Source organism: Octopus bimaculoides, chromosome 18 (genome assembly GCF_046866305.1).
Source record: "Octopus bimaculoides isolate indiv1 chromosome 18, ASM4686630v1, whole genome shotgun sequence".
NCBI classification, from domain to species: domain Eukaryota; kingdom Metazoa; phylum Mollusca; class Cephalopoda; order Octopoda; family Octopodidae; genus Octopus; species Octopus bimaculoides.
The window spans coordinates 19337081-19364848 of NC_142945.1; the positions used below are offsets into that span (position 1 = coordinate 19337081).

The window sequence follows — 27768 nt, forward strand, 5'->3', positions numbered from 1 at the left end:
GATGAGTGTCCCTTTTTTCTAAGTCTGAATACATCCTTCAATCCAGTATAGAAGCTGTGCATGTCATTACAATCAGCCCCATGGATTGCAACTCAGTCACATTGTTTTCCAATCACTTCACCTTCATTGTCTGGATGTACTGTTGTAATCTCCTCTTGGCTTCTCTGAATCTAGTAGAGCTTGATATAGAGTACTGAGAGTCTGAAGACATTTCTGGAATGTTTGCTGTATTGTTTTAGTGAGGAGTGGAAAGCATCATGTACTATTTTTTTAAAATTCTGAGTACTTGTAGTTGCAGTTACTTTTGGAATATGGTATACACTGTTTTCCTCTCTAAATGTTGTATTTAGCTGTATATATTTTGAAAAATTATTGATATAATTATTGCAACTTTAGTTAATTATGGAACATAATGTATACCACTGTTTACTCCTATTATGACTAAACTAGCTAAACCAATATCCTTAAGGAAGCTGCTTTTCTTGAAAATTATCTTTAGATGGTCATGGAGTGGGGTAATGACTGGTTCGTGACAACACTAGCAAGATAAAGCTTTTGTTAATTAATCATTATAGGTAGCCATTCCCTCCCTCCATTGCTAAGGGTAGGGTTGATCTTCCAAAAAGCTACAGTATCCATCTTCTTGGCTTGACTTGGAACAAATATGTTCAGTCCATTACCATGGCAGTCACCAAGAAGGTTGGATCTCTCTTCTGTGCTTGAAAATTTCATACACCTGAGAGTACCTTGTATCTCTATAGGGCCACCATTCAACTTTGCATTGAATATTGCTGTCATCTTTGGGCTGATGCCTCCTTTGAGTGTCTTAACTTGCTTGATCAAATTCAAAATCAAATTAACATGATGAGTCCTTTTCTTTCCACTAGATTGGAGTCTGTGACTCATTGTTTAAACATATTTTCATTGTGTCTTTTCTACACATATTTCCATGGTCATTGCTCTGATGAGCTTTCTGATCAGATATCCTCTGACAAGACCTTTAAAATGTCACTTGCTTCTCTTCCTATGTGCATTGATTATAATAATTATTTCACTATTAAACTTCCAGTTAATCAGAAGCCCTTTTATGATAATAGTTTCTTTCCTCAAACTGCTGTTCTCTGAAACTCACTATCAGCTTCTTATTTTCCTCTGGCCTACAGTTTTCAGTTTTGACAGCCTTTGAATGCATCGGCCTCTTCTTTTCCTTCTTTGTAGTCCCTTATGCTTCAGTGGTTTCAAGCTTTGTTTCGGACAAATCATATACAAAATATCCTTCCCATTTTATGTTATCCTAAATATACAAATTACATTCACTATGAGCTGCCAAATCTCCAGAATTATTTTTCTTCCTTTTTTTCAAATTTCCCTCGGTGAGCTATATTGTACAGCAGACAAGTACAATGAAACGCGTTCCCGTCTTCTCCAGGTGATATAACGGAGTGCCTATTTAGCATTTAATGGCCGTTGACTCACCTCTGAGTTCATTTACCTTTCTGGACAGGTTTCGATATTCATCTTGTAAGATATTCGAATTTTGGTAAGATTTCCTGTTTCACTGTTGATAACCTAACTATGCACGGGTTGCATACGAATATTAGTCGCCTATCTGAACAAATTCATTTTCAGAATAAGACAAATGAAAGGTGTGACAACTATAGAAATTTCCATTAGTGACGTAAATAAAACAAATGATTATAACCGGATATCAAATGTGGTCTTGAATGGAAAGCTAACTATACTTTCATATTACACGCGGTAATAGTTAATGAAAGAGATTATTGTGGCGTCGGGAAAAAAGAATCAGTAAAATCTATCAGCTGTCCGTTTATTAAGTATCCACGTCACTGACAACAAACATACTTTGACCTTTTGTTACATTAATTCGTACTCACACTACAACTCACTTCTATTACAATTAACAAAAGGAGGAGAGAGCGTTTAAGTAGTTTTCAAAAATTATTTATAATTCTGATTTTTTTTTCTAATTAATAGTCACAAAAATAATAAGGAACGTTTTTAAAAAATTATATAAACATTCAGAAAAGAAATTAAAGAGATATAATTGGTTTAGATTAACGATTAATATAGTTCCAAACTAACATTTACTAGCTTTACAGTTTTCGTCGAGATGTCGCGATTTTCATGAGTTGTAGTTAGCATTGTTCCGAATGATATTAATCTTTCTTTGAATTCTTATCGAACATATTCACACTGAGACATTAAAATCGAAATGGCACGACATCGAAGTGTAAGGACGATGAACTATGAAGACGGTAAGTTGTGGATTCAAGATCCAGTTTTGTTTCTGTCATCATTACTACACAGCGCGAACCTTGCGACATGAAAACGGTTCACCAGCTATAAATAACTTCTCTCAAGCACAATTCTTTTTTCTTTACCTTTTCAAGCATTTCTCTTCAGTTATACTTATTTATTTCACAAGAACAACTTAATGTATGTCTATGTATATATATATATATATATATATATATATATACATACACACACATATATATATACTTATGTGTGTGTGTGTGTATACACACACACGCAAACACAATGGAAGCCGTTTATTGTGATCAATTTGGGACGTAGGTTTTTCTTGATTTCAGTACTCATCTGATCGTGTATTTTAAATGAAGAGTATGGTACACTAATACTAAAATCATTTACTTTCTAATAACCTTGTAAGAATATTAACCTATATATATATACGTGTATGTGTGTATATATACTTATGTTTATGTACATGTGTATATGTCGATGTGCGTACATATGTATTATATGTGTATATATATTATATGTTGTATATGTAGATGAATATTTGTGTGTGTGTAAATATAAAAGGTAATTTTTATATCCAACTTAACGTGGATGGTTTGTTAGAATACTGGATATTGCGTTCTTATAGACGCCAGGGGCATAAAAGCACGCACATAGATGGATAGATCGTATCAGACGAGAACTATATATGTGTGTGTGTGTGTGGTAAGAAGCTTTCTTCCCAACCACATAGTTCCGGATTCAGTCCCACTGTGTTGCACCTTAGGAAAATGCTTTCTTCTATAGCCTGAGGCTAACCAAAGCCTTGTGAGTAGATTTTGTGGACCATCGTGTGCGTATATATATGTGTGTGAGTGTTTGCCCCCATAACTTAGCGGTTTGGCTAAAGATACCAATAGATTAAGTAATAGGTTTTAAAAAAAGAAAGTCCTTGGGTCAATTTGTTCAACTAAAACCATTCAAGGTGATACCCCAGCATGGCCACAGAAATAACTGAAACAAGTAAAAGATATATATACATATATATGGGTATATATGTATGCACACACAACAAACCGTTGGTGTACTGAGAGAAAAATAGGTATAAGAGGAATCATGTAGTGTGCATGATGTGTCTGCACTACTGTGGTCATGTGATGCATATGGATGAGTGCTGGTCACAGAACTTGTAAAAGAGGAAAAGCCAGTAAGACAGGCAAAGCAGTGAAAGCTGATCTCAAAACGTTGAGCCTTGTGGATTTGATGACAAAGTACTGAGACAATTGATGAATTGCTGTCCTCAAGAAGCATTTTGTCTATGCTTGTACATGCTGGACACTGTCTGTACACCCACTCTACCCCCATCAAGTATTCATTTCATCTCCCTGTGCTCCTAACATCCATCCCCTAACTCTTTGCATTACCAGTTACTGCCTCTACCTCCCCCCTCCCCAGCTATCCTTCATTCTCATCATCTCTTCCCAGACACTTCTTGTATCTGCTATCATTCTTTGTGGCCTTTCGTATCTGCCACCAGGTCCCCTCCCTATAGCCACCCTTCAGGACCTCTACATCTCCCTCATCACTGCACCCACACCTTGCTTATTATCTCCTCCCTGATCTATCATTCCTAAGCTACTTCTGTCTTCACCTTCCTCACCATACCAATATTTTCCATGAAGCTGCACCCACCACTCCTATTACTCTCCCCTCACACCCTTATAATTGCCTCCCTCTTCTAATCCATTCTCTGTATCATCTCTTGTCCCTTGAGGGTTTTCTCTAGCACCTCATCATTACCATCTTCTTTACTTCCTAGGTATTCCCTTATATAATGAGGTAGCCACTTCTCACCCCTGTCAAATATTCCCTCCTCCCCTTGCTCAGTCACAATTTAGGGCTTTTTTTCCTTGTTCTTTCTTGTCTTGCAAGTACTTAGTGACATCGCGAGTGCTGGTGGTACAAAAAGGTACCCTGTACACACTATAAAATGGTTGGTGTTAGGAAAGGCATCCAGCTGTAGAAACCATGCCAAAACTGACATGAGGCGTTGGAGCCTGTCAAACCATCATGGAGAATGAATGTTAAATGATGAAGATGATGATGTATCTATATATATATATATATATATATGGTAGTTGTGGAAGCCAGAGGTTGAATGGCTGGTGAGAGTCATCCAAGTCATGTACATGGGTGCTGTCTGTAAGGTTAAAGTTGGCAATGAATACAACAGTGAACTTAGTTACAGGTAAGAGTTTACCAGGGTTTGGTTTTCAGTTTCCTCCTGTTTATCATAGTTCTTCAGGCTATAACAGAAGAATTTAAGACTGGTTACCTATGGAATGTCCTCTACAATGACCTTGTTCTTATAGCTGAATCTGAAATGGAATTAGAAAAGATATTCCAAGTGCTGATGCAAAACCTGGAATCATAGTGCCTTAAAGTTAACTTAGCAATGACCAAAGATCTAGTAAGCAGGAAAACAGACAGTATACTAGTCCCTTCAGAAAACTGGTCTTGTTCAATATGTAGAAAAGGTATAGGTAGAAATTCCTTACAGTGTACCCAGTACAAACTATGAGGTACCGTAGAATCACAGGAAGATTAACAGACTTTGTTTGTGGCAGATGCACAGGAGCAGTAAACACTTAACAACATACAAGAAATAGATTTTCTTCAATACCCAGGAGTATCCTTAGAGGTAATAGATAGTTCCTGATACCTAGGTGACCTAATTAGCAGTGGAGGAATATGTTCTGAAATTATAGTTGCCAGAATACAAAACAGCTGCAAAAATTTCAGAGAGATGTTACCTCTGTTGGCAGCAAAAGGCCTCTCTTTCAGAGTGAAGGGCAGATTATATGAAGCTTGTGTAAAAACAGCAATGCTGCATGATATTGAAACATGAGCCATAAATGCAGAGGATACATGAAAGCTTAAAAGAAATGAAGCTAGTATATTCCATTGAACATGCAACATCAATGTGCATGTATGACAATGTGTAAATATGTTGAGAGAAAAACTGGGTATAAGAAACATCAGGTGTAGTGTAAAAGAGAGAAGACTATGTTAATATGGTTATGTGGTGTATATGAATGAGGACGGCTGCATAAAGAAGTGCTAGTTCCTTAAAGTGGATGGAACTTGTAGAAAAGGGAGACACTGGAAGACATGGGATGAAGTACTGAAGACTGACCTCTGGTTGTTGAGCCTCACAAAAGAAATTACTAAGGTAGTGAGATGATTGGTGATTTGCTGTGCTCAAGAAGACCCATCCATAAAGGCATTTTGTCAATTGTCTATACCACTGAATTCAGTCTATGTCTCTTACATCTTCCCCACAGCTCATCTTCTTAATGGGTTTTCCACATTGATTTAGAGGTGTACTGAATCTAGACAGATCTGGGGCTAAGCTACAAGAACAAGGAAGGACACATTAGATAATGTCCTAGGTACACTATGTCTGAATGAAAGATAAGATGCTCATAGCTTGAATACCTTTGATCAAAAACCTGGATCAGGACTGACTGGTACTAAAACACAAGGAGGAGCACATTAGATAATGTAGTTTTACATCCACATCATCATCAGTTTTCACATCCACTTTTCCATGAAGGAACAAAACAATTTAAAATCTTTGTAATGATATATACACACACAAAAACATTGCATTACTGAAAATCTTGCCATAATGTGGAATTCTGAAATATTTTCCCATTGATTTCCATGGAAGCTATTGCGAATATAGGTTTCACATCATAGAATTACACATGACAACATTTTTTAGGAATGCAATCCCTTCATAATGCAAGGAGTACGTGTATGTACTTATGGACTTACACAAAAAAATGTAGTTTAGTAACTTTATTGAAAGGCTGGATGAACCATTGATTTCATCTGGTGATTTGTATGTGTGTCGTAAGCAATATAGTCATGAAAGACTTACAAGATTTTCCCCTCTAAACTGTTCTATTTTCATATCTTTTCTTTCAGCTCTACCTGCAATAAATCTTTTACTGTCTCTCTTTATCTTCTGTCATCTTTTATTAGTTTCCTGTGTTATCATGTGTGGAATGTTTATTGGAGTGTGGGGAGCAGTTGTTTAGCTTCAGGTCAACCCTGATCAAGCAGATTTATGATTAAGAACCATCCCCTTTTTTAATAAATCAGTGTTATTTTGGACTACATTATCCAAATTTGCCCTTTCTTTTTAAAAATGGCAGTATAATTTGAGGGAGATTTGGTTGAATAACCATATGGAGGGTCTCTCATTTGGGCAGTTGTTTCCTCAACTAGAAGCTCTCTTTACTGCTGACTGCTGTACTGTGAGATAGTGGTAAGATCTAATTCTGTCATCCAGGCAAGCTAGAACAGTTATGAACTTTGTCCAAAAGGTCAGTAGTTTAGAAAGTTTAAAGTCCAGACCATGTAGTTAGTGGTAGTCATTGTTTTGTCCATCACAAATTACCGGCTGCAATGAGGGAATCTCTGTGCAGTCTTTAGACTGCTAGAACTAGCAGATAAATCTGCCTCATATACCCTACTTAACCCTTTAGCATTCAGATTATTCTATTAAAATATAATGCTTATTCAATCATTCTTTTGAATTAATCTTGCATTATTTTGTAATTTCAAGATTGTGATTGTTTAGTTTTAGGATAGATGTGGGAGGCCTGAACCAGTCAGTTTGAACATAAAATATATAGAATATTTGGGCTAGATATGGCCGGTTTAAATGCTAAAGGATTAAAGAAAAAGGAAAATCATATTGGCATGCTTTGCATGCAAAAAAAGATGAGATGGTCACAGCCAGTTGTTTTGATATTAGGTCTGGGTAATCAAAACCAGCCACATCTGGCCCAGATGTTGTTTTATGTTCAAACTAACCAGATCTGGCCTCACACCTACCCTACAATGTCATTCTAAAACTAAACAATCTCATCATTGAAATACTGAAGTTGCAAGATAAATTCAAAAGAACTGAATGAATAAGCATTACATTTGATAGAGTAATCTGAATGCTAAAGGATTAAATATTCTTGGTTATTTCATCATCATCACTTAATGTCCGTTTTCCATGCTGGCATAGATTGGATGGTTTGACAAGAGCTGGCAAGCCAGAAGACTGCACCGAGCCTCATTGTTTTGGCATGGCTTTTATGGCTAGATGCTCTTCCAAATGCCAACTACTTTACAGTGTAGACTGGATACTTTTTACATGGTACCAGCACTAGTGAGGTCTGTTTTGGCATGGTTTTTACAGCTGGATGTCTTTCCAAATGCCAAACACTTTACATTGTGGACTGGATACATTTTATGTGGCACCAGCACTGGTAGGGTCATCAAGTAACTCCACAAGACAAAGATTTTTGAGAGGGTGGGGAGGCATTGGAGGAGGCAGCCTTGTGCCAAGTGATGAGAGGTTAGAGTGTGACAGAGAAACAGAAACAAGTGTCTTGCTGTAGAGGAGATACATGGTTGTTTATATTTTTTTCATTTGTTGTTCATATCCAACCCATGCCAGCATGGAACATGTATGTTAAAAAATTGTCATAATACTGTTTCTCTGTTCTACACTATTTTGTTTCATTGCTATAAACTATTTATAAAACCTGCCTTTAGTACAAAATTTTATTTAAAAACTAATCAACTCATATATTTTTAATTTCTGTTTCCAGAGTTTTTTGATGACGATGATGTTGAAGATTGTTATGGCCAGTCATTTGATGATAAATATTGCATCTCTCCTGGAACTGGTATGCTCTTTATCTGTTAATGTTCACTTCACTGAAGATCTTATTCTTTATTATTTATAATCACATGATCAGCTCTACTTAGAATAAGACATAGTATCATTAAAATAATTTGCTTCATTTAGTAGCTTACAGTTCAGCTAAAGTAACTGATTCCAATGCTTCTTCAATGACCTTTAGCTATTTATTATCAGTAAAATTCACATAGGCACAGATGTGGTTGTTTGGTAGGAAGTTTGCTTCCCAACTACATGCTTTCAAGTTCAGTCCCATTGTGTTGCACTTAGGGCAAGTGTCTTCTACTACAGCCCCAGGTTGACCAAAGCTCTTTGAGTGTATTTGGTAGACAGAAACTGAAAAGAAGCTTGTCATGTACATATTTATATATGTGTGTGCATTACTGTCCCATTATCACAACATCACATGACCATTATAAACAAGTGTCACCATTGTACAAGCAGTGTCCTTTGTTCCATTCTTCTCTGAAACATATCTGGCTTTGGGGAAAAATTACCTTAATTAGAAATAGGTGAGGGTTGACAACAGGTAGATGTTAAAGAGTGCTCTTTCTTCAGTCCATTTCAATTATAGGTAACAACAGAAGAATTCAAAATAAGATATTCTTGGGAACATTTTTATATTGATGACTTGATTCCCAGAGCAAATTTTTCTCAAAGAACTAGAGACAAGTTCCAGACTTGGAAAGAATGTTCAAGGCCCTAAAAGTCAATATAGAAAATACCAAACAACTAACTAGCAACAGAGAACACAAAATCCTTACTTGATACATAAGGGAGTAGGTTGAAACTTGGTATTTAGTTCACAAGTGCAAGCATTAACCCATTACCTCCCATAATCCTATTAACTGGAATTTTTTTTATGAAACTTTGATTTCTAGCATAAAACAGCCTTAGAAACACGCTGGAATGATCAAAATAACATTTTGAATAGAAATAAGCAAGATATTGGGTGAAGAATTAGCAAACCTCATTTGAATATCAGAGAAATATACCTAGTAGATATAGCAAAAAGGTTAGATATGTGTAAATATTGATAGATAATTACGAAATTTGTAATTTTTAAGTGATCTCATATGAGATCACTGGTAGGTAATGGGTTAAGTATACAAATAATGAGTGGTATTTCTGGCAGATTGTCTGAGAACCAGGATTTCAGTTGCACTATAAGAAGTCCTGTTGTTCAGATAGTACGATAGACTATTATTTAGGTCAGTGGTTCTTAACTATTTTTGGCTTATGGACTCCTTTGATTCTTATTTTACTTATTTTACTTGGGGGACTTTCGTAGTCATTCAATGTCTAAAAATTATATTTTAATGATTAAATATTATTTGGAATTGTATAAAGAATTTTGTATATTGTAGAAATATAACTAGTTTACCACACATAACTTTTTAACAACGAAATCTTATATGGACACCCAAGGACCATGTGAACCGTGATTGAGAACCACTGATCTAGGTGATGTAATTATTACCAGAAGTGGTCATAGTAAAAGTATGGTAGCTAGAGTCAAAAGGAAGTGGGGGAAAAATGTTTAGCGAATAAAGCCTTGAACATTCTTTCCAAGTCTGCAACTTGTCTCTAGTTTTTTGACAAAATCTGCTATGAGAACCAGGTCATCAATATAAAAATGTTCCCAAGCATATCTTGTTTTGAATTCTTGTGTTATCTTTTACATCCATTGACAATGAAAAATTTTTTTGAGCAAAAAGCTAATTATGAATTGTGTGAGGGATGTATGGAAGTGAGGTAGGAGCATTGAATGTGGAAGGTCTACAGCAGGGGTTTTCAAACTTTTTGACTTGCGGACCCCTTTATATTTCAGGCTTTACCTTAGGGACCCCCTTATAAACGCTTATGAAATTTATACATAAATATTTGCTTGAAATAACATATATTTTTACATTTATTTATTTAACAGTATTTAACAAATAGGTTTATTGTCAATTAAAAGATTTCAATTAAAAACCATATATAAAATCAAATTGCCCATAAAAAGTATTTGCTGTTCACGGACCCCCTGTGGTCCGCGGACGACAGTTTGAAAACCACTGGTCTACAGAGTCTTGGGAATTTGGATATGGAACATCAGCTTGCATGAATGGCAGAGTGCAAGTGAGTTGAAAGTATGGTTGGACATTAAAAGTAGTGGCTGATGTACACGAGATGACTGCTAATATGTACCTGTGGTGTGAATGTTGCATGAGATGGCTATGTACAGAAAAGTAGAAAAATATATTAAATAATGATTAAAACAAATATGTTGTTTAATCCACAGTAACAAATTTAAGATACTTTTTTTTTTTACTTGTTTCAGTCATTAGATTGTGGCCATGCTGAGACACTGCCTTGAAGAATTTTTAGTCGAATGAATCAACCCCAGTACTTTTTTTTTTTCAGCCTGGTACTTATTCTGTTGGTCTTTTTACTGAACTGCTAAGTTATGGGGTCATAAGCATCGGCACCAGTTGTCAGTGGTGGTAGGGGACAAATGCACACACGCACACAACAGGTTTTTTTTTTTACTCTCTGTCTACGAAATCCACTCACAAGACTTTGGTCAGCCTGAGACTATAGTAGAAGACACTCACCCAAGGTGCCATGCAGTGGGACTGAACCCAAAACCATGTGGTTGGGAAGCAAGCTTCTTACCATACAACCATGCCTGCACCCATTTTGATATTTTTCCAAATGAAAATCTTAGAAAAGAATGAGAAAAGTCTCAAATTATAACAATTAAATCTGTGTGTAATAATATTCTAACTTTTTGTTTATTTTAACATTTCAGAAATATTCTTCATAAATTTCTTACCATTTATTTATTTATTTATTTACTTTCAGTGGCCCAGTTCACATTTCCCAGGAAGTCCAATCTTGACCTTGGTTCTTACATTAGTAGTGATTCTCCATCAAATGTGGAACCGCCAATCATTACCCCAGATTCACCAAAATGTTCTTCCAAGAAAGTGACATACAATAGTTTTGATGAAGGTAAGACTGCATAAAAAAGAGATCTGAAACTACTGAACCAGATCATTTAGCATAAAGCCATACTTACACTAAAGTTTTAACATAACTAATCTCAATAAGAGCAAGGAAGAGAGTCCTGCTGGTATACATAGAACCTATCCTTATATATGGCTGTGTGACCTGGAACATTAAGATACAAATACTAAAGCAGAGATGTAGCCCCTTAAACAAATGTTGATTATATAAAATAAACAGACATTGAAATTCTTGGATAAACAGAAATGTTGTTGGCACTCCGTCGCTTACGACGTCGAGGGTTCCAGTCGATCCGATCAACGGAACAGCCTGCTCATGAAATTAACGTGCAAGTGGCTGAGCACTCCACAGACACGTGTACCCTTAACGTAGTTCTCGGGGATATTCAGCGTGACACAGTGTGACAAGGCTGGCCCTTTGAATTACAGGTGCAACAGAAACAGGAAGAAAGAGTGAGAGAAAGTTGCGGTGGAAGAGTACTGCAGGGTTCGCCACCATCCCCTGCCGGAGCCCCGTGGAGCTTTAGGTGTTTTCGCTCAATAAACACTCACAACGCCCGGTCTGGGAATCAAAACCGCGATCCTATGACTGCGAGTCTGCTGCCCTAACCACTGGGCCATTGCGCCTCCACAAACAGAAATGTAGAAGCTACTAATAAACTTTTTAACAACATAAAGATACAACAAGTTAAGTTCATTGGACATCATATGGGAAGATACAGCCTTGGATACTTAGTGACAGTTGAAAAACTGAAAGGAGCAGTCGGGGAAGTAGAGAAAATACCTGATGACTGACTTTGGAAAGACTGATCCAATAGCTTGATAAGTTATCAGTGGAACAGAAGCAGGGATGAAGGCCCATGATCACCCACATGACACATAAAGTATCTTGATACTTTGTTACTGCATGGCTGAGCCAACTGCAGAATTAACAGTTGTCCCCATCCCTCATAAGGCTGTGTACCCATTGCTAAGATACATGTCTATGGTTTCCACCCCATTTAACCATAATACATTCACAATAAGTTGTGAATTAACTCTAATACAACAATTTATATTTTCATTTTCTCAAATATATATTTCTCCTACATCTATGAAAGTTTAAAATTTTTTTTCAATTAAAATAACCTACTCCTGATAAGTTACTTCATTTTGATATTCGCCACTTTATTTCTTCGTCAGTAAACTTAGTTTTCACAAATGTGAGGGCATGCTTGCAACAAATAATATAATGTAAGAATGTTCATAGAGGTAAAATAATACTCTCTATTAGAGTGTGCATATGGTTATGCATGCATACTGATGTATTTAAAATCAATGATATCATCAGTTGATGACCAGTCATTCTGAAAATCACATTTGCAAGGAACTTGCAGTAATGATGTTGTGAAATAATTAAACTTCAAATACATTAATGTCTGTATTGTTTAAATTCTTTAAGTTTATTTTAGCCATCATTGGCAAAGTCCATGCTGTATAATGCCTTCATATGGTTATATAAGTTTCTCATGTTATATGGAATATCATTCCCGTTTCTTTCTTGTCCATTACTATAGTTACACATCAAAACAAAGTAGCAGTTAATAACACTGTAACAATATTTTTATTTAATTTTTTTTTTTTTTTTTTTTTGTCTTTGGTCAATAAGTGTTATTTCCTATTTGCTTTTATCTAGAAATCAAAGGGAAAATACTACTATTCTCTTCAAACTTTGCTTTTATTGACCTGGACATCAATGTTTTGAAAGTGATCTATTTTTCATTACATTTCAAACAGAATCAGCATTGAGTTGCTGAAGCAGAAATATCGTTATAGCAAATATTCTGCTTGATGCCACAGATTTGTTTGTCAGTTGCTTGACCATAACCACTTGAGCATGTACTTTAGTGGCTGACAATATGTGCATCTCTGATCATGAGCAGGAGTAATGGGGGAGCATTAAAGCTATGCATTGAGAGGGATTCTTTGTCGTATGAATAAATGTAACAAAAGCAAAGTTTGAAGGAAATATTAGCGATTTTTCATACTTTCTAGGGATAAGCAAATGGGAAACAAGTTACTGCCCAAAGACAAAAGTTGTGTTACACAGTGTAATCATAATATATACAAATGAGTTTTTATTTGATTCGTTTCTCTTTCTTTTGCCACTTTTATTCAGCTCGTTTAAACCACTGTTTGGATAAGATTCACGAGGTGCTTGGGGACATTCATCAAGATGATATACTTGTGGAGTGCATTAAAAGACATAAATATGACACGGAAGCTGCTTTAAATGAATTGCTCGCCACACCAGGTAATGAGATATGTATATGGGTGTGCATAACATGTTTATATGTTTTAGTTTTTGTGTCTGAAACAAGTAAACGATAAATGATACACACAGTCATTGAACTGCAGCCATGCTGGGGCACAACCTTGAAGGGTTCAGCTGAACAAATTAATCCCAGTACTTGTTTTTTAAGTCTGGTACTTATTCTGTCGGTCTCTTTTGTCATACCATGAAGTTACAAGGGCTTAAATGAACCCAACACCAGTTGTCAAATGATAGGAAGACGGGGATACACACACACACACAACCGGCTACTATACAGTTTTCATCTAGCAGACTCACTTGTAAGGTATCAATTTTCCTGGGGCTATATTAAAAGATTCAGTGAAGGCACTGCACAGTTGGAGTGAAGCCAATACTGTAGTTGCAAAGCAAGCTCTTTAACCACACAGCCAGAAAGAGCACTTATATGAGTTTCTACTAGATACAGGTATTTAATCTTCCTCAAAATCCAAACCAGACACATAAGATAATGTAGTTTGGGTTACACTAGGCCTGAAAAAAGACAAAGAAGGGTCATGACTGGAATGCCTTTGATGACAGGTCTGCTCTATCAAAGTTAACCTGGGGCTAAACGCAACAGATGTTATTTTGAAGAATATTTTTAGTCAATTAGGATATGAGTTACTGGGAGAGTGTGCGGATCACCACTATACATGTTATAGCATCTGTATTCTATGCTGGCTTAGGTTGGATAATTTAACAGGATCCAACAAGTTAAGAGTCTGCTTCAAACTCTAATGTCTGCTTTGACAAGATTTTTATGGCTGGATGCCCTTCTTAACACCAACCACTTTACAGAGTGTACTAGATGCTTTGTTTTTTTCATGTCACCAATTCTAGTAGCCATGAAGTTGCTTGTAAGACAAGACCCTTTGATTGAGTTGGGGATGGAAGCAACTAATATTAAGGGGGGGGGGGCGTTGCCAGATGTTTGAGAGGCATGAGTATGATAGAAGGACAAGAACAGGTGTCTTGCTGTAGAGGAAATATATGGATACCCAAACTGGAAAAGGAGAGATGATAATGATGATGAGATGTCAAGACATGCCATCAAAGTACAAGAGGATGAATGTGAGAGCATGTCTTAGCCATTGTACTGTTATTTCAGAAACGTCTCACTCTTTTTTTCTTATTATTCACATGAGAAAAATTAAGCAGTACAGTTCACTGTAGAATTTCCCCAATGTATCTTTTAGTATAGCTACTTTGATAAACAGTTTCAGATATCTAATCTTTCAGACCTATCCATCACACTACATGCTGAAGTGTATGTAATACTTTTTTTTAAATGTATTTTATTCATGTATGTTATTTAAGACTGCAGTATGTCATATATGTATCTGTGTGTGTGTGTGAGTGAGAGAGACCTAATTGAGCAAACCTATGATCAATGGCATGCTAACTGTCCATACTTTTATTTTATTCAGACTAGAACTACAATATTCAATGTGTCCCTACCATTTCTTTTTTTTTTTTTTTTTTTGCTTTCAAATAAGGATCTAATTTGAGGAATATTTGGCTGTTAGTTCTAGTAAGTCAAGCAACCACATAGTGACTCTGTTGTTGGCTTGTGTGTGTATGTATGTGCACATGCATGCACACGCACACATACACACATATAATTCTTTTTTGGAATGGTGGATCTCTGAGTGGTTGGCGTTAGGAAGGGCATCCAGCTGTAAAAACTCTGCCAAATCAGATTTGAGCCTGGTGTAGCCATCTGGTTTCACCAGTCCTCAGTCAAATCGTCCAACCCATGCTAGCATGGAAAGCGGACGTTAAACGATGATGATGATGATGATGATAAATTTATAAATAGTGTGTAATAACAATGTGTAAATATTGGGTTAAAAAAATCTTTTGGACAGAAAAAGTCGAAGGACATGTATATGTAGTTGATAATAATTTCTCTAAAATTCAAAAATTTGAAAACCTCCAAAATCCCAAATATTTTCCAAGTGAGAGAAATGTTGAATAGAAAATTTCAGAAAGTTCCTTGGAAATGCACAGCTGTTGTGAGCTAAACCATCATAGATTTGTTTTGGTAGAACACAAAACTTCTCAAAGTGAAACTGAACTAGCATTAAATTTATATAAACTGTCTTCATAACATATGTAAAAGCTTTTATTATGTAATGTGAATGAAGAACATATTTAGTCTTTGGTTCCATCCCCATCCTATCCTACCTTAAAGATGAAAAATATACAGTCTTGCTGAAATCTGAAATATTTTCAGTCCCAAGTATTTTGGGTGAAGAGTTATCAGATATATCATTACTATCGTTGAATTCCTTTTATTCTTTTAACTTCTTACAGTAATTTGACTGTGGCCATGCTGGAGCACCACCTTGAAGGGTTGTAGTCAGTCAAACAAATTGACCACAGGGCATTTTTTTTTAAAGCCTTGTACTTATTCTATTGTTTTTTTTTTGCTGAACTGCTAAGTTACGGGGGCATAAACACACCAACTCCGGTTGTCAAGAGGTGATGAGGGGACAAACACTGTCACAAAGTCACACACACGTATATATATACACGACAGCTTCTTCTACCAAATCCACTCACAAGGCTTTTGTTGACCCAAAGCTATAGTAGAAGATATTTGCCCAAGGTCCCACGCAGTGGGACTGAACCTGAAACCATGTGGTTAGGAAGCAAGCTTCTTACTTCACAGACACTTTTCCATGCTTGCATGTGTCAGACTGAATTTGTTCAGGGAAATTTTCTCCTGCTAGCCATCCTTCTTGTTGCCAGCCCCACATGTTTCCAAGCAAGGTGATATTTCCCCATGGCCAGACATGTTTTTCACAGAAGACTAGAAACAAACAATGTTCCATGTATGATAGCGACACTCATTTACAGCCATCACATGTTGTCAAGAAAAGGGTATACACACACATGCAATGGGCTTCTTTCAGTGTCCATCTACCAAGTCCACTCACAAGGCTTTAGTCAGTTGAGGCTATAGTAGAAGACATTTTCCCAAGGTGCTGCACAGTGGGACCAAACTTGAGACCACATAGTTGAGAAACAAGCTTCTCAACCACACAGCCATGCCAGCACCTTATATATATGTATATAAGGGAAAATTAGACATGTTATAAATTCTTTATTTTCATCCATTATTGTTACTGTTACGATCGTTTGATATTATTTCAGGTGCACCAAAACCACAGAGACAACCTAGAGAGGGACGTAAATCACAAGGTGAATATCTTTTTCAGCTCTTCTTTCAATTAATCTTGTCTTTAGTCTTCATGTTAAATAGAGGATATCTACTTTACATCGAGAATTGGTATTTTGCTAATAATGTAAATTATCTTGCATATCTTTAAGTATTTCAGTCTAAGTTAGAATTTACCTTAGATTTCTTGTTATCATTAGTTGAACTGATAAACTAAGCTGGTCATTTTTAGTCCCTCCTTGGATTTCAGTCTCTGTTAAAATGATATAAGTATTGCTAAGAAAATCTGATGTTGCATTTGGTTTTTCAAAATTTAATACTCATCTTTCTATAGACTTCTAAGTGATTGATTACAATAGCATAAAGGAAATTTTTTTCTTAGAAAGAAAACTACTGCTGTTAGCTTTACTTTTTTAATCTCTAAAGAATATTTAGTAGAAGATAAATGCTTATGGATATAGTTGGCCAGTCAGCTACACTGTAGATGTTTTATTTTACTGACTATGAGGGAGTAGGGAAGTGTTGTCACCTTGAGGCTGTAGCTTTGATTACACTGTTGCTTCAGTTTTATCTCATCCTTTTATATAATCTGATAAAGCTCCTTCATTGTTGTCTGAGAATCAATGTGCCAGCATTGAGACACATGGTAACTGTAAAGGAAGTGTCTATAGTATTTTCAGGGAAGAATACAGCATAATGGGGTTCCTGTTGCCGTTCTTCTAGTTCATAGTATTTGACTCAGTATCAATACTGCAAATAACGAAATAGTCATCCATTACTCTCAAGAAACTGGCTTTTCTATCCTCTAGATAGAAAATCCAGTTGTTTTACATCTGCAGCAAATGTACATTAATTAAGAATGATAGTATCTTCGCACATTAGCTAAAGTTTGATAAGGACACATATTGTCATGATGTTGATTATGTAAATGAATTGTTTACTTACATTACACCTTGCTTTAATGCTCACTGTATCTCCTGTTGATATGGGTTAGTCAGTTCTGCAAATTCCAAGATTTATGTATGATTATGTTGTTACATATTTCTCAGTCTAGAATGATGGAGTTTTTTTTTTTTTCACTCTTTTCCCATTAAAAAAAGCAATTACATTAATTGGTACATTTTTACTAATTTATATCAAATTATATATTTTTTTTTTATCAAATTTAACAAAAGTCATTTTTTTTTTTGTCCAAGACACACATACAGTAGCATACAATCTTGTGGTAGTTGTTCAAACTAAATAGTAATAGTGTTTTGTTTTTTAATTAGTGAATTCAATATCATCATTCTCATCATCATTATTTCAATGTCTGCTCTGAATAAATTTTAATGTTATTTAATGAATAAAATTGTCTTACTTTAAATTTCAAATCTTTAAGATAAAAATTAAACCTAGCAACCTTATACAGCATACCCTGTAGATGAAAGGCTCAAGTTGGTAGAATACATTGAATTCAACAGTCAGTTACAATTTTGGATCTTTGAATTATATATTTCGTCACCCCTTGCTTACAAACATATGAAGAATAGAGTGAAATTTGATGATGTATGTTTTCACAAAAAGTTTTAGAAATAACAATAGCATGTGGGTGAGAACTTATTCAATCTAGAAATTATACATTGAGACAGGAGCAGCCAGATACCAGACTGTTCACTGTACCCAACATCATGGTTAGAGGTTTGTCTATTGTTAACTTATATTTTTTTATTCTATTTAAATGAATGCTGCTGGATTAACCTTGTTGTTAATATGGGTAGATAGTTAAACTTAAAAAAAATTAATAAAAAATTCCTGAATTCGTTTTTTTTTTTAAATAAGTGTCATGACCAAAAGGATCAATTAGTAATTGTTAATAATAATTGTGAATCAACATAATCCAATTTTTAATACGTCTTTCCTTATTCACTTACATAAATAGTTTAAGCAATTCCTCAGCCTCTGTGAAGTTCTTCTCATGATTTTGTTTCACAGGTGAATCTGTTGAGCTTTCTTCCTTTAGATATCTTGGGATTATTTTTGATCAGAAATACTTCAGGTTGTGTTTAACTAAATAGCACCACCTGATTAGCTACACAAAAAATAAAAAATACTTTCCTCTCTCCCTTGCCTGTGTGTGTAGTTTACATAAAGTTTCTTGTTGACAGTTTGAATATAATTAAGGAAAATGTCTGTCGTTGTTTATGCTTTATAATTACCCTTTTTATTAATTCTTATGGAAAAGATTATATTGTTTAAGGATCATTACATGCATATTATAACTAGTTGTAGATATATTTAAAAATTAACTATTTAGTTTCATTCAATTTGGAGAATGTCATTGCTTGTTGATTTGGTGAAGCCCAACCCAACTATATGAAAAGTCTGCATTTTCCATTAGATAAAACATGAGAAAGAAGAGTCAATTCAGTTGATATTTAGCTGTAGGTGGCATGAAGTGGGTTGCAGTTTTAGATATGTTCTACATATTTGGTCATAATTAAAAAAAAACCCATCAGAGATTATAATGGTTAACATTTATAGAGAATGGATTAGTTTTTAGATGTTTGTTCGTGGATGTGGGTGGGTGGTAATATGTGTAGTGTATGTGTCTTGGTACTTTTAAATGAGGTTAGGATATTTCAAGAACCTTTTTGGATGTAATAGATCTACAAGTTGTTATATGAGTGATGCCAGTGTGAATGGTTAAGTAGGTATGGACGGTGATATTGTGTGTGTGATTAGCTGTAACAGTGAGCATGTAATTTGTGAGAAAGAAGGGTGGATTAGATATAGATATAATTGGATCCTAAGGCACAACTGAGATGGTAGAATTCAGAAAGAACTCCATTTACACTATTTGACAGAGTTGTCTATTTAGAATTCTTAAATTTTATGTGAGATAAGTGCAGTAAATAGGCAACTTTACCAGGGCGTTCTCATGTCTCGTGGTTTAAGGTTCTACTGATGTGTTGAGGCTTACATGTAAGAATAAGAGCAATAGACAACTGATGTGTGACATTAGAGAGCATATTGGAGGTATTCTAAGAAAAACTTATGTGGGATTGCTGAAGTTGATAATGAGAAGGCTGCTTGTAACTGTTTCTACTGTTGTTAAAATATTGAAAAAGAGAGTCATATTTAGTTACAGAGCTTTCTCATTTTTGGTCTGGAAAATACTGTTGTATGTTTCCATTATTTGCTACTTATGCTGATGTAGAGAAAAGCTGTTTGATGAATATAAAGGTCAGATTGAGAGTGATAGTATCACAGAATCAAGACGGGCTCATTGTTGCATGGATATGATTACAGAAGTTTCTGCATTTGACGTCTTTTTGCACATGGTAGAGTGTGTGGAATAGAGGCAAATATTGTGGGTTTGTCTGCAAGGGTACACATCCATTTGGATTGAATTGTGGCAAACAAAAGGATTTATGAAGTTGATTGAGATCTTATAGGCAAGTGACCAGTAAGTCCATTTGCAATTCAACAAAGAAGACAGTGTGCAAGCTGCATCTTTTTGTATATCTGGCACTACATTGTCCAATGTTTCCTTCCTGTTTTAAGATAGTAGGGTGTAATGTGAGGGAGATTAGGTTGTTATTTCTAATAGGTTAAATGACAATGCAGAGGTTCATGTTTAGGGTGAATTCTAAAAATGGGTAGACATTTCCAAAGTGGTGACTGAGTGATTTCCTCCAGGTATTCTAGGCTGGGTTTTTTTTTTGCTGCATGTGACCCTATTTGAGATTCTTAAGACTACAATTATTTGGACTTTCTTACATACACCGGATTATATCCTGTGTTTAGAAATATATAGTATTATCATTAGGAACTAGAGCTGCATTGTGTTCCTGGCAAAAAACACCTAACACTTAAATCAGCATTCGTAACTCTAAATGATAGCTGACTGTTGTGAGTAGTAACATTTCTATATATATATCTGAGTTTTTCATCAGCTTGTAATGTGGTACTCACATCCTTTCATGACCTACTGAAATGAAGATGAATTATACTTGTAACCAAATTAAATTAAAAATTGTGCCCCAGATATTTGTGGGTATGTACTATCAATTGAAATCAATTTACAGGTTAGTTTTAGTTTATTCAAATTAGTCTAAACTTCTTATTTACATGTGTAATATATATAAAAAAAAGGAGGTTTATAATGTTTTAGGTTTATAAAATTGTAAATTTTCTTTGATAGATGTGTGTAGCTTTTGTACACTTTATGTAAACAGCTCTTGGAAGTTGATACCTCTTTTTAACTATAATTTTACATGTAGCATCTTTTGTTTTTATCTTGATTTTACTATAAATTAAAATTTTGGTATTTGCAAAATTTTGTGGGTTTTTTTCTTTTGTTTTTGTTTTTTTACGAGTGAATGTTGTATTTGATAACCAGTTAATGGACTGATGCAGGTGTTGTGTGCCTTGACTAGGATTGCAGTGGTGTAAATATTTTCTATGTCACCCCTGTTGGTGTTCATGGAAATAAATACTAAATGTTTTTGGTTATTTAGTTGGAATTTTAAAATAATAATAAACATTCTAACGAGAGCCTTTCTTTTTTTCTTTTTTTTTCTTCTTTTCTTTCATGACATCTCCCTCTTGTCTCCTACTTATACCATCTAAAATTTTTGGTAATGTGTGGAATATGCTGCCATCATCCGGTTTTCTGATTGGTTGAAACTTTTGCTCCTACTACTTCATATTAATTTTTGGCTTTTGTAAGGTAAGACTTTCCTCTATGTGAATTAGATGATAGTTTTTGTAATCAAAATTACTGTACAAGTCCTACAGATTGTAATCAGTTTTCAAACAGGAATTTGCAAGCATTTGCATGTCGAAGAATGAATAGTGTAGGAGAAGAGGAATGCTCTTCGTATGAAAGTGCAATTTCAGACAACTTTGAAGTTGAGATCTTCCAGCGAAAAACCTCTGAAAGTGAAGATAGTCAGGAAGATCAGCTAGTATCATTAGATCAAAAAATGAGCAAGAATTCCATTCAAGAAGAGAATCAGGAAATGGAAGGCGATTTTGAGACACACACGGTAGGGAATTCGTCACCCTCACTTTGTCAGAAGCTTTCAACTGATAGCACCCCTGCTGCAGTAAGTAGTGTAACAAAGCCAAAATTTAAAAATGGATCTAATAAGCAGGAACTTATGAATTTGTTTGAAAAGGCAAAAAAGAATAAAGAACAAATGGAAAAAGATGCCAAATTTTCGTCAGTCAATAAATTTGGTCATTCTTTGTCTGATGGAATTGAAAAAAATACATGGCTAGGAGATAGTGAAGACAGTTTTGATATTGGAGATAAACCAATTAGCTTGTCTTCATTGATTGAACAGGAAAGTGGTTTTAAGTCTTCACTTGCTGATCTTAATAATCAGAGACACCAGAAGACAAATAATGATAAACAATGTATAAAAGATCCACCTAAAGATAAAGGTAGTTGTGCTGAAACCTGTCCACAAGAAACTTGTAAAAACTGTTCCAAAAATAGAAAATTTTCTCCCAAGAACACAGATAAGACAAGTTTAGCCGACTTAACAAAAACCCGTTTTAATCTCGATTCAGATGTTTCTCTGTTTGGTACTGAACTGGTGAAGAAAGACATAAAGCTTAAAACTTCACAAAGACAAACTCAGAAACTTATTCAGTCTTCTTCAGATATTTCAAAAAGTAGTTTTGCAAAAACGTTTGATTTTTCAAGACCATCTAAAAATAAGAGTACCTCTAAGCATCTTGATTCGCTTAAGAATACATCTGAGAAGAATCCCTTGCAAAATCCAAAGGAGATTTTCTCAAATATAAATAGTTCACCTCCTCCTCAAACTGTTACGGGATTTTCATTGTGTGATCTCACTAATCATAAAATTTCTACTTTTCCTAAGAAAGAAAATGGCACTACTTTCCCTTCTCACCTCAATGACTCTAAATACAATCTAGAAGTTAACGAGGAAGAAGAACTCAAAGAATCATTATTCAAAGATGACGACTGTTTGGATTCTGCATTATCTCTAGGAAGTTTGATTAGTCAAGTAAACCTTGAACTTAGCCCCAAGTCTGATTACATTGCTGAAAATAGGCTTGAAGATTTATGCAAGAGACCTAAGGAAACTAAGCCCAGTCCAGAAAGTACTCCAGTTCACAAAACTAATAATGATAATCTTAGTTGTTCCGAGAAAGAAAACAACATATATTTAACTAAAGAAGATCCTGATATGCAAATCCAGAAAACTGCATTCAAAGAGCCTGTTTCCTTATTTGGAAAAGTAATTTCCTACAGAGCACAGAAGTATTCCAGCAATTCTACTAAGAAGCTGAAATATCCAAAATTTTCATATAAGGTGCAAATGAATGGAATATCTACAGACTGGGAGTCAACTTTATTCCATCATATCACACCATTCGATTTCTCTACACCATCACCAGATGATATTGTAAAAACACGACAGAAGCAAGCTTATCACCATCGAGCGCCAATTGCAGTTGAAGCAAATAGCTGATAAAAATTTTAATGGTTTCTATTCATGTTATTTTCTGTTTGTTACTGGGAAAGTCTGTTTTAAGTTAAATCACATGCATAAAACCCTGTCATATTTGTAAATAGTTTACTTTTATATTTTTTTATTTAACTACACCACCGTAATTTTTTAACAAATAAAAAATTCTCATGATGTTATTGCATTTAGCACTGAGAGGTTATCTGGGGGACCAAATATTTGATTTAATCGCTATTGTATGTTTGAAATTAACCAACAATAACACACACACAATCATACTCACTTTCTTCTCTCTCTCTCTCTCTCTCTCTCTCTCTCTCTCTCTCTCTCTCTCTCTCTCCCTCTCTCTCCCTCTCTCTCCCTCTCTCCCCCTCTCTCATGAAACTGAATTAAACAGAAGTGTATTTTGTTTTGATGTAAAAAAGTTTGTTCAGAGATATGCACAGACATATATTTTATACTGTTCAATAATTTTAAAATTTCCATTTAATTATATTTATAATTATTTATTGGCATATTTTTATACTTTCATCATTTTCATGGTCACACTAATTTCATCCAAAATTGTTTAACCCTCCAAAGAATTATAACTTGTTAAAGAATGGTAGCTTGGGGGAATCATTCAACTTAGTTACTTGTTCATGAATAAAGTCTTAATTGTGATACTTTTTTCTTCAGTTTACTTATATTTTTTTCGTCATATCACTTACTATAAAATATGGTAGACATCAATGACTACACCTAGTCGAGTTCAATTTATAGCTCTACTTCAGAGAATGGTGCTAGTCATTTAAAATCTTAGAAATAACCCAGTGGTCTTGCACAATATTTATACCATAATTCAGTTCAGTGGGAAATTCATTGCATACTCTATTGTCCAGTGTAAAAAATCCTGTGACTAGCAGGACATGTTCCATCCAATTTATTGCTTAACTTGACTAAGTATGTCCTGGGATTTAGGAGGTTATTGCTTCAGAGATGATCAAAAGGAATACACTAGATGTGTTGTTGTCCTTACTATTTAATATTTATAAAACAGTAAGTACTGGTGGCATGTAAAAAGCACCTTTGCCACTATGCAAAGTGGTTGGCATTAGTAAGGGTATCTAGCCATTAAAACCATGCCAAAGCAGACCTTACCAGTGCTGGTGTCATGTAAAAAGCACTTGTTCCACTCTGTTAGGTGGTTGGCATTGGGAAGGGCATCCAGCCTTAAAAACCATGCCAAAACAGACAGTGAAGCCTGGTGCCGTCTTCTGGCTTACCAGCTCCTGTCAAACTGTCCAACCCATGCCAGCATGGAAAACAGACATTAAATGATGATGATGAATAGCAACAGAAGCAGTATTAATACCAACAGGTAATATTTATCTCCCATTTAATGTGGGTGTTTTAGAACACAAAATGATGTGTTATTTACCATGGAAGGACCTCTCATATGGACTTGGGTGTATAAAGGCACTAATGTTTATATCGCCAACAAACGATAACCATCGGCTACAGTTGCCACACCTGTCAATGATATAAACACAAGTGATTTTATGCACCATGAGTTCATGTGAGAGATCCTCTCATGGTAAGCAACATAGTATTTTGTGTTCTAACACAATACCTACATTAAGTGGGAGATAAACATTACCTTTCAGTATTTATTGTTGAAGATAAGAGGGTGAGAAGGCAAAATGCTTAGCAGCATTTCATTCATCTTTGCATCCTATGTTCAAATTCTGCCAAAGTCAACTTTGCCTTTCATCCTTTCGGGGTAAATAAAGTAAGTACCAGTTAATCACTGGAATTGTTGTAATCAACCATTCTCCTCTCCAAAATTGCTGGCCTTGTGCCAAAATTTGAAACCAATATTTATTGTTGAAGATTAACAGTTCAGCTTAAAATTTTAAGCCAGGAAAGAAAACAGATATTACAACTGTGATGTCTCATTCATTTTAATTATTCATCTGCCATGCAACCATAAGTTTCTGATTCTTGCTTCTGACTTTATCCGTGTACATTCTAACAATAAATAGTTTGTTGTATCAAATACAATCAAGTTCATACCCCATGTGTATCTAATCTTATCAGAAATCATGTGCTATTGACCTAAAGTTTGTTTCCTTTAGACTTTCTAACTTGGAAAGCAAGGCACTTCAACTTAATCTGCTATAACATATACCCAAGAAATCATCCCAACATTGCAACATTTGGTCATAAATAAGGCTCAGTCTTTGGATAACATCAATAATTCTTGAAAATAATCCACTCTGTTTTTGAAATGCCTACAGATTGTCTTTCACACTAGTTTCTGAAAGCTACACTTTTTACTTTGCTCTTTTGTTTGCCAGTTCAAAATTTTACTAACTTATCTTCATCTAGTCTCAGTTCATTCGATATGTTAGTGATATACATTTTCACATTTTATATGAGTGACTATCATCATTGCTTTAACATCTGTTTTTCTCTGCTGTCATAATGGAATGGAGTTGCAGACATGTTATCGATTGGTTAAGTGGACTTCCTTGCTTCTTTGAGATCAACTGTCCAATAAGGCTATTGTTCACAAAAGTATGCAAAAAAAAAATTTCAGTTCTGAGTTATCTCTACTTTGACACTTGAAGTCTTGTACTGTAAATAACAATTGTCATCATATCCTAAGTTGCGCATTTAAATAATGTCATTGTTTGGGAGGCTGAAAAAAAGTTTAGCCTCATTTTTAGAAAGAATTTGCTGTTGAAAGACAACTTGTTTACATCACATACATTTGTATTTTTGTTCAGTGAATTTTTTTCATGTTCTTTTTTCTTTCTTAATTCAGTTTTTGAGTGGCTTAGCGGTTAGGGTGTTGGACTCATGACTGTAAGATTGTAGTTTTGATTCCAGGACCAGGCAATGCATTGTGTCTGTGAGCTAGTCCACTCGGCTAGCAAGAATAAGTAATATGGTGAAGTTGCAACAGGCCTGGCAAGCCAGCAATGGATGGTGGATCTGCCTAAAAACAAATAGAAGGGAACTTCTGGACTGGCAGGACATAGGCCTATCCCGGTGTTGGGTATTGCCTTTCACCAAAAATTAAATCATGGTAGATCCTACCTTAAATAGTGAGTTAGAATTCAGTGATATTATTAATTATTTAATTAGAGAAAGAGAGCTTGGACTTGGAAGAAGATAATCAGTAATGTTTCAACTGTTCTGACTGGAATTTATGTGTGGATTCATTGAGCAGTGATGACAAACTTGATCCTGAGTAGGCGAGTACTGGAGTGATGACATAGTTATTATTGCTTTGATGCTTTCATGAGTAATGTGGACCCTTCAAAAACCTTTAAACTTAGTAGCAAAACCTATTGAGTGTTTTCTTCAACTTTTACCTGAAGAAATGTTTGTCAGAATGAACGATGAAACCATGAGATATATGTATCAACAAGGCATGGTTACTTTCATTGTATGAATGAAGATGATGATAGCATATCTTGGAATGCTTTTTCTGATGGGAGATGCGCAGCCTCCAGAGATTATTGGTTCATAACAAGTTCAGCTCTGTAAACCATGCCAGTGCCATGTAGAAAGTACCCAACTCACTCTGTAAAGTGGTTGGCATTAGGAAGGATATCCAGCCATAGAAACCAAACTAAATCAGACTGGAACCTGATTTGGTTCCAGTCTGATTTGGAACCAAATCAGCTCTCCTGCTTGCCAGCTCTGGTCAAACCATGCAACCCATGCCAGCATGGAAAATGGACATTAAGTGATGATGAATCAATATCTTGTAAATATATGTAAACACACTACTTGTAATCAACTTCTCTGGGCAGGTGACAATGATATGACAATAGGTAAAAATGAAGTTCACAATGCACACCTACAATTTATTACATCCTGTCGCTAAGTTTCATCTAGATTGATGCAGTTGTTATATTTTTATGAATTTTATACTGGAATAACTGCATTATCATCAAAATTTCTAGTTTTTAAAGCAAGATTAGCAAATTTACATAATGAAAGCCCTCCAGGAATTTAAGAGTTAAGAGCCACTGTTATCAAAGTTGATCTCATCATATTTGAATTCCTCCACCCTGATTTCCTCCTTTGTCAATTTCACAACAGTGTTTTTAATGGAATATATTCAACACACTCGTATACTTTAATCAAAATTTTTGATGTTCAACCATCTTATTTGTTTTCAGCTTTTTTTTTGTTGTTTATTTTTATTTTTTTGTATTCAAAACTGTCTGTTGAATAAACCATACTGGACTCATTTCTCTCCAGTAGTTACAGATATTCTATTTTACTGCCATATCATATTTCATTGTGTTCGTCAAACTTGCACATTGCTAACCATCCTTTTTACATGTTGTATATTTGAGAATGGATAGACTGGGTGAGTCTATCCATTTCCAAACAAAAACAATCCAGATGATAGGTAGTTTATGAAAGTTTGAGTGAGATGATAAGGTATAGCAGAGGCACCAATTCTCTGCAGTTCTTCTTTTCCATTCTTAGCTTAACTATTACTCTATTTTCACTACGTATTTTTTCATTACATTTCTGTAGTATTTTTGTACATTTTGAATTTCCTATTGCCTCTAAGTAATTTCATCAAGATTTTACCTTCTTTTTTATTCTATATATATGTAATTTCTTGGCAATCAGTTGTCTTTATAATTACTCTCGTAATTATGAATACTTGATAATTCTCCTGATTTGCATAAACTATATCATGT

At 35.0% G+C, this 27768-nt stretch overlaps 1 protein-coding gene across 5 annotated transcripts in view; it reads left to right on the top strand.

Moving 5' to 3' along the window:
• Positions 1–2116: 2116 nt before the first annotated feature.
• Positions 2117–27768, top strand: part of LOC106882204 (HBS1-like protein) — a 90617-nt gene continuing 64965 nt past the window's right edge. The window contains exons 1-6 of one of the 5 annotated variants that reach the window (XR_016244958.1): positions 2117–2276; positions 7944–8021; positions 10883–11032; positions 13205–13339; positions 16538–16585; positions 21282–23070. Coding sequence is in view for 2 of the 5 variants with exons in the window: in XM_014932795.3 (XP_014788281.2) it covers positions 2234–2276; positions 7944–8021; positions 10883–11032; positions 13205–13339; positions 16538–16585; positions 21282–23056 (2229 nt within the window). In the remaining 3 variants the exon portion in view is untranslated. The other 4 variants (XM_014932795.3, XM_089365895.1, XM_014932797.3 and 1 more) reach the window with 4 other exon arrangements.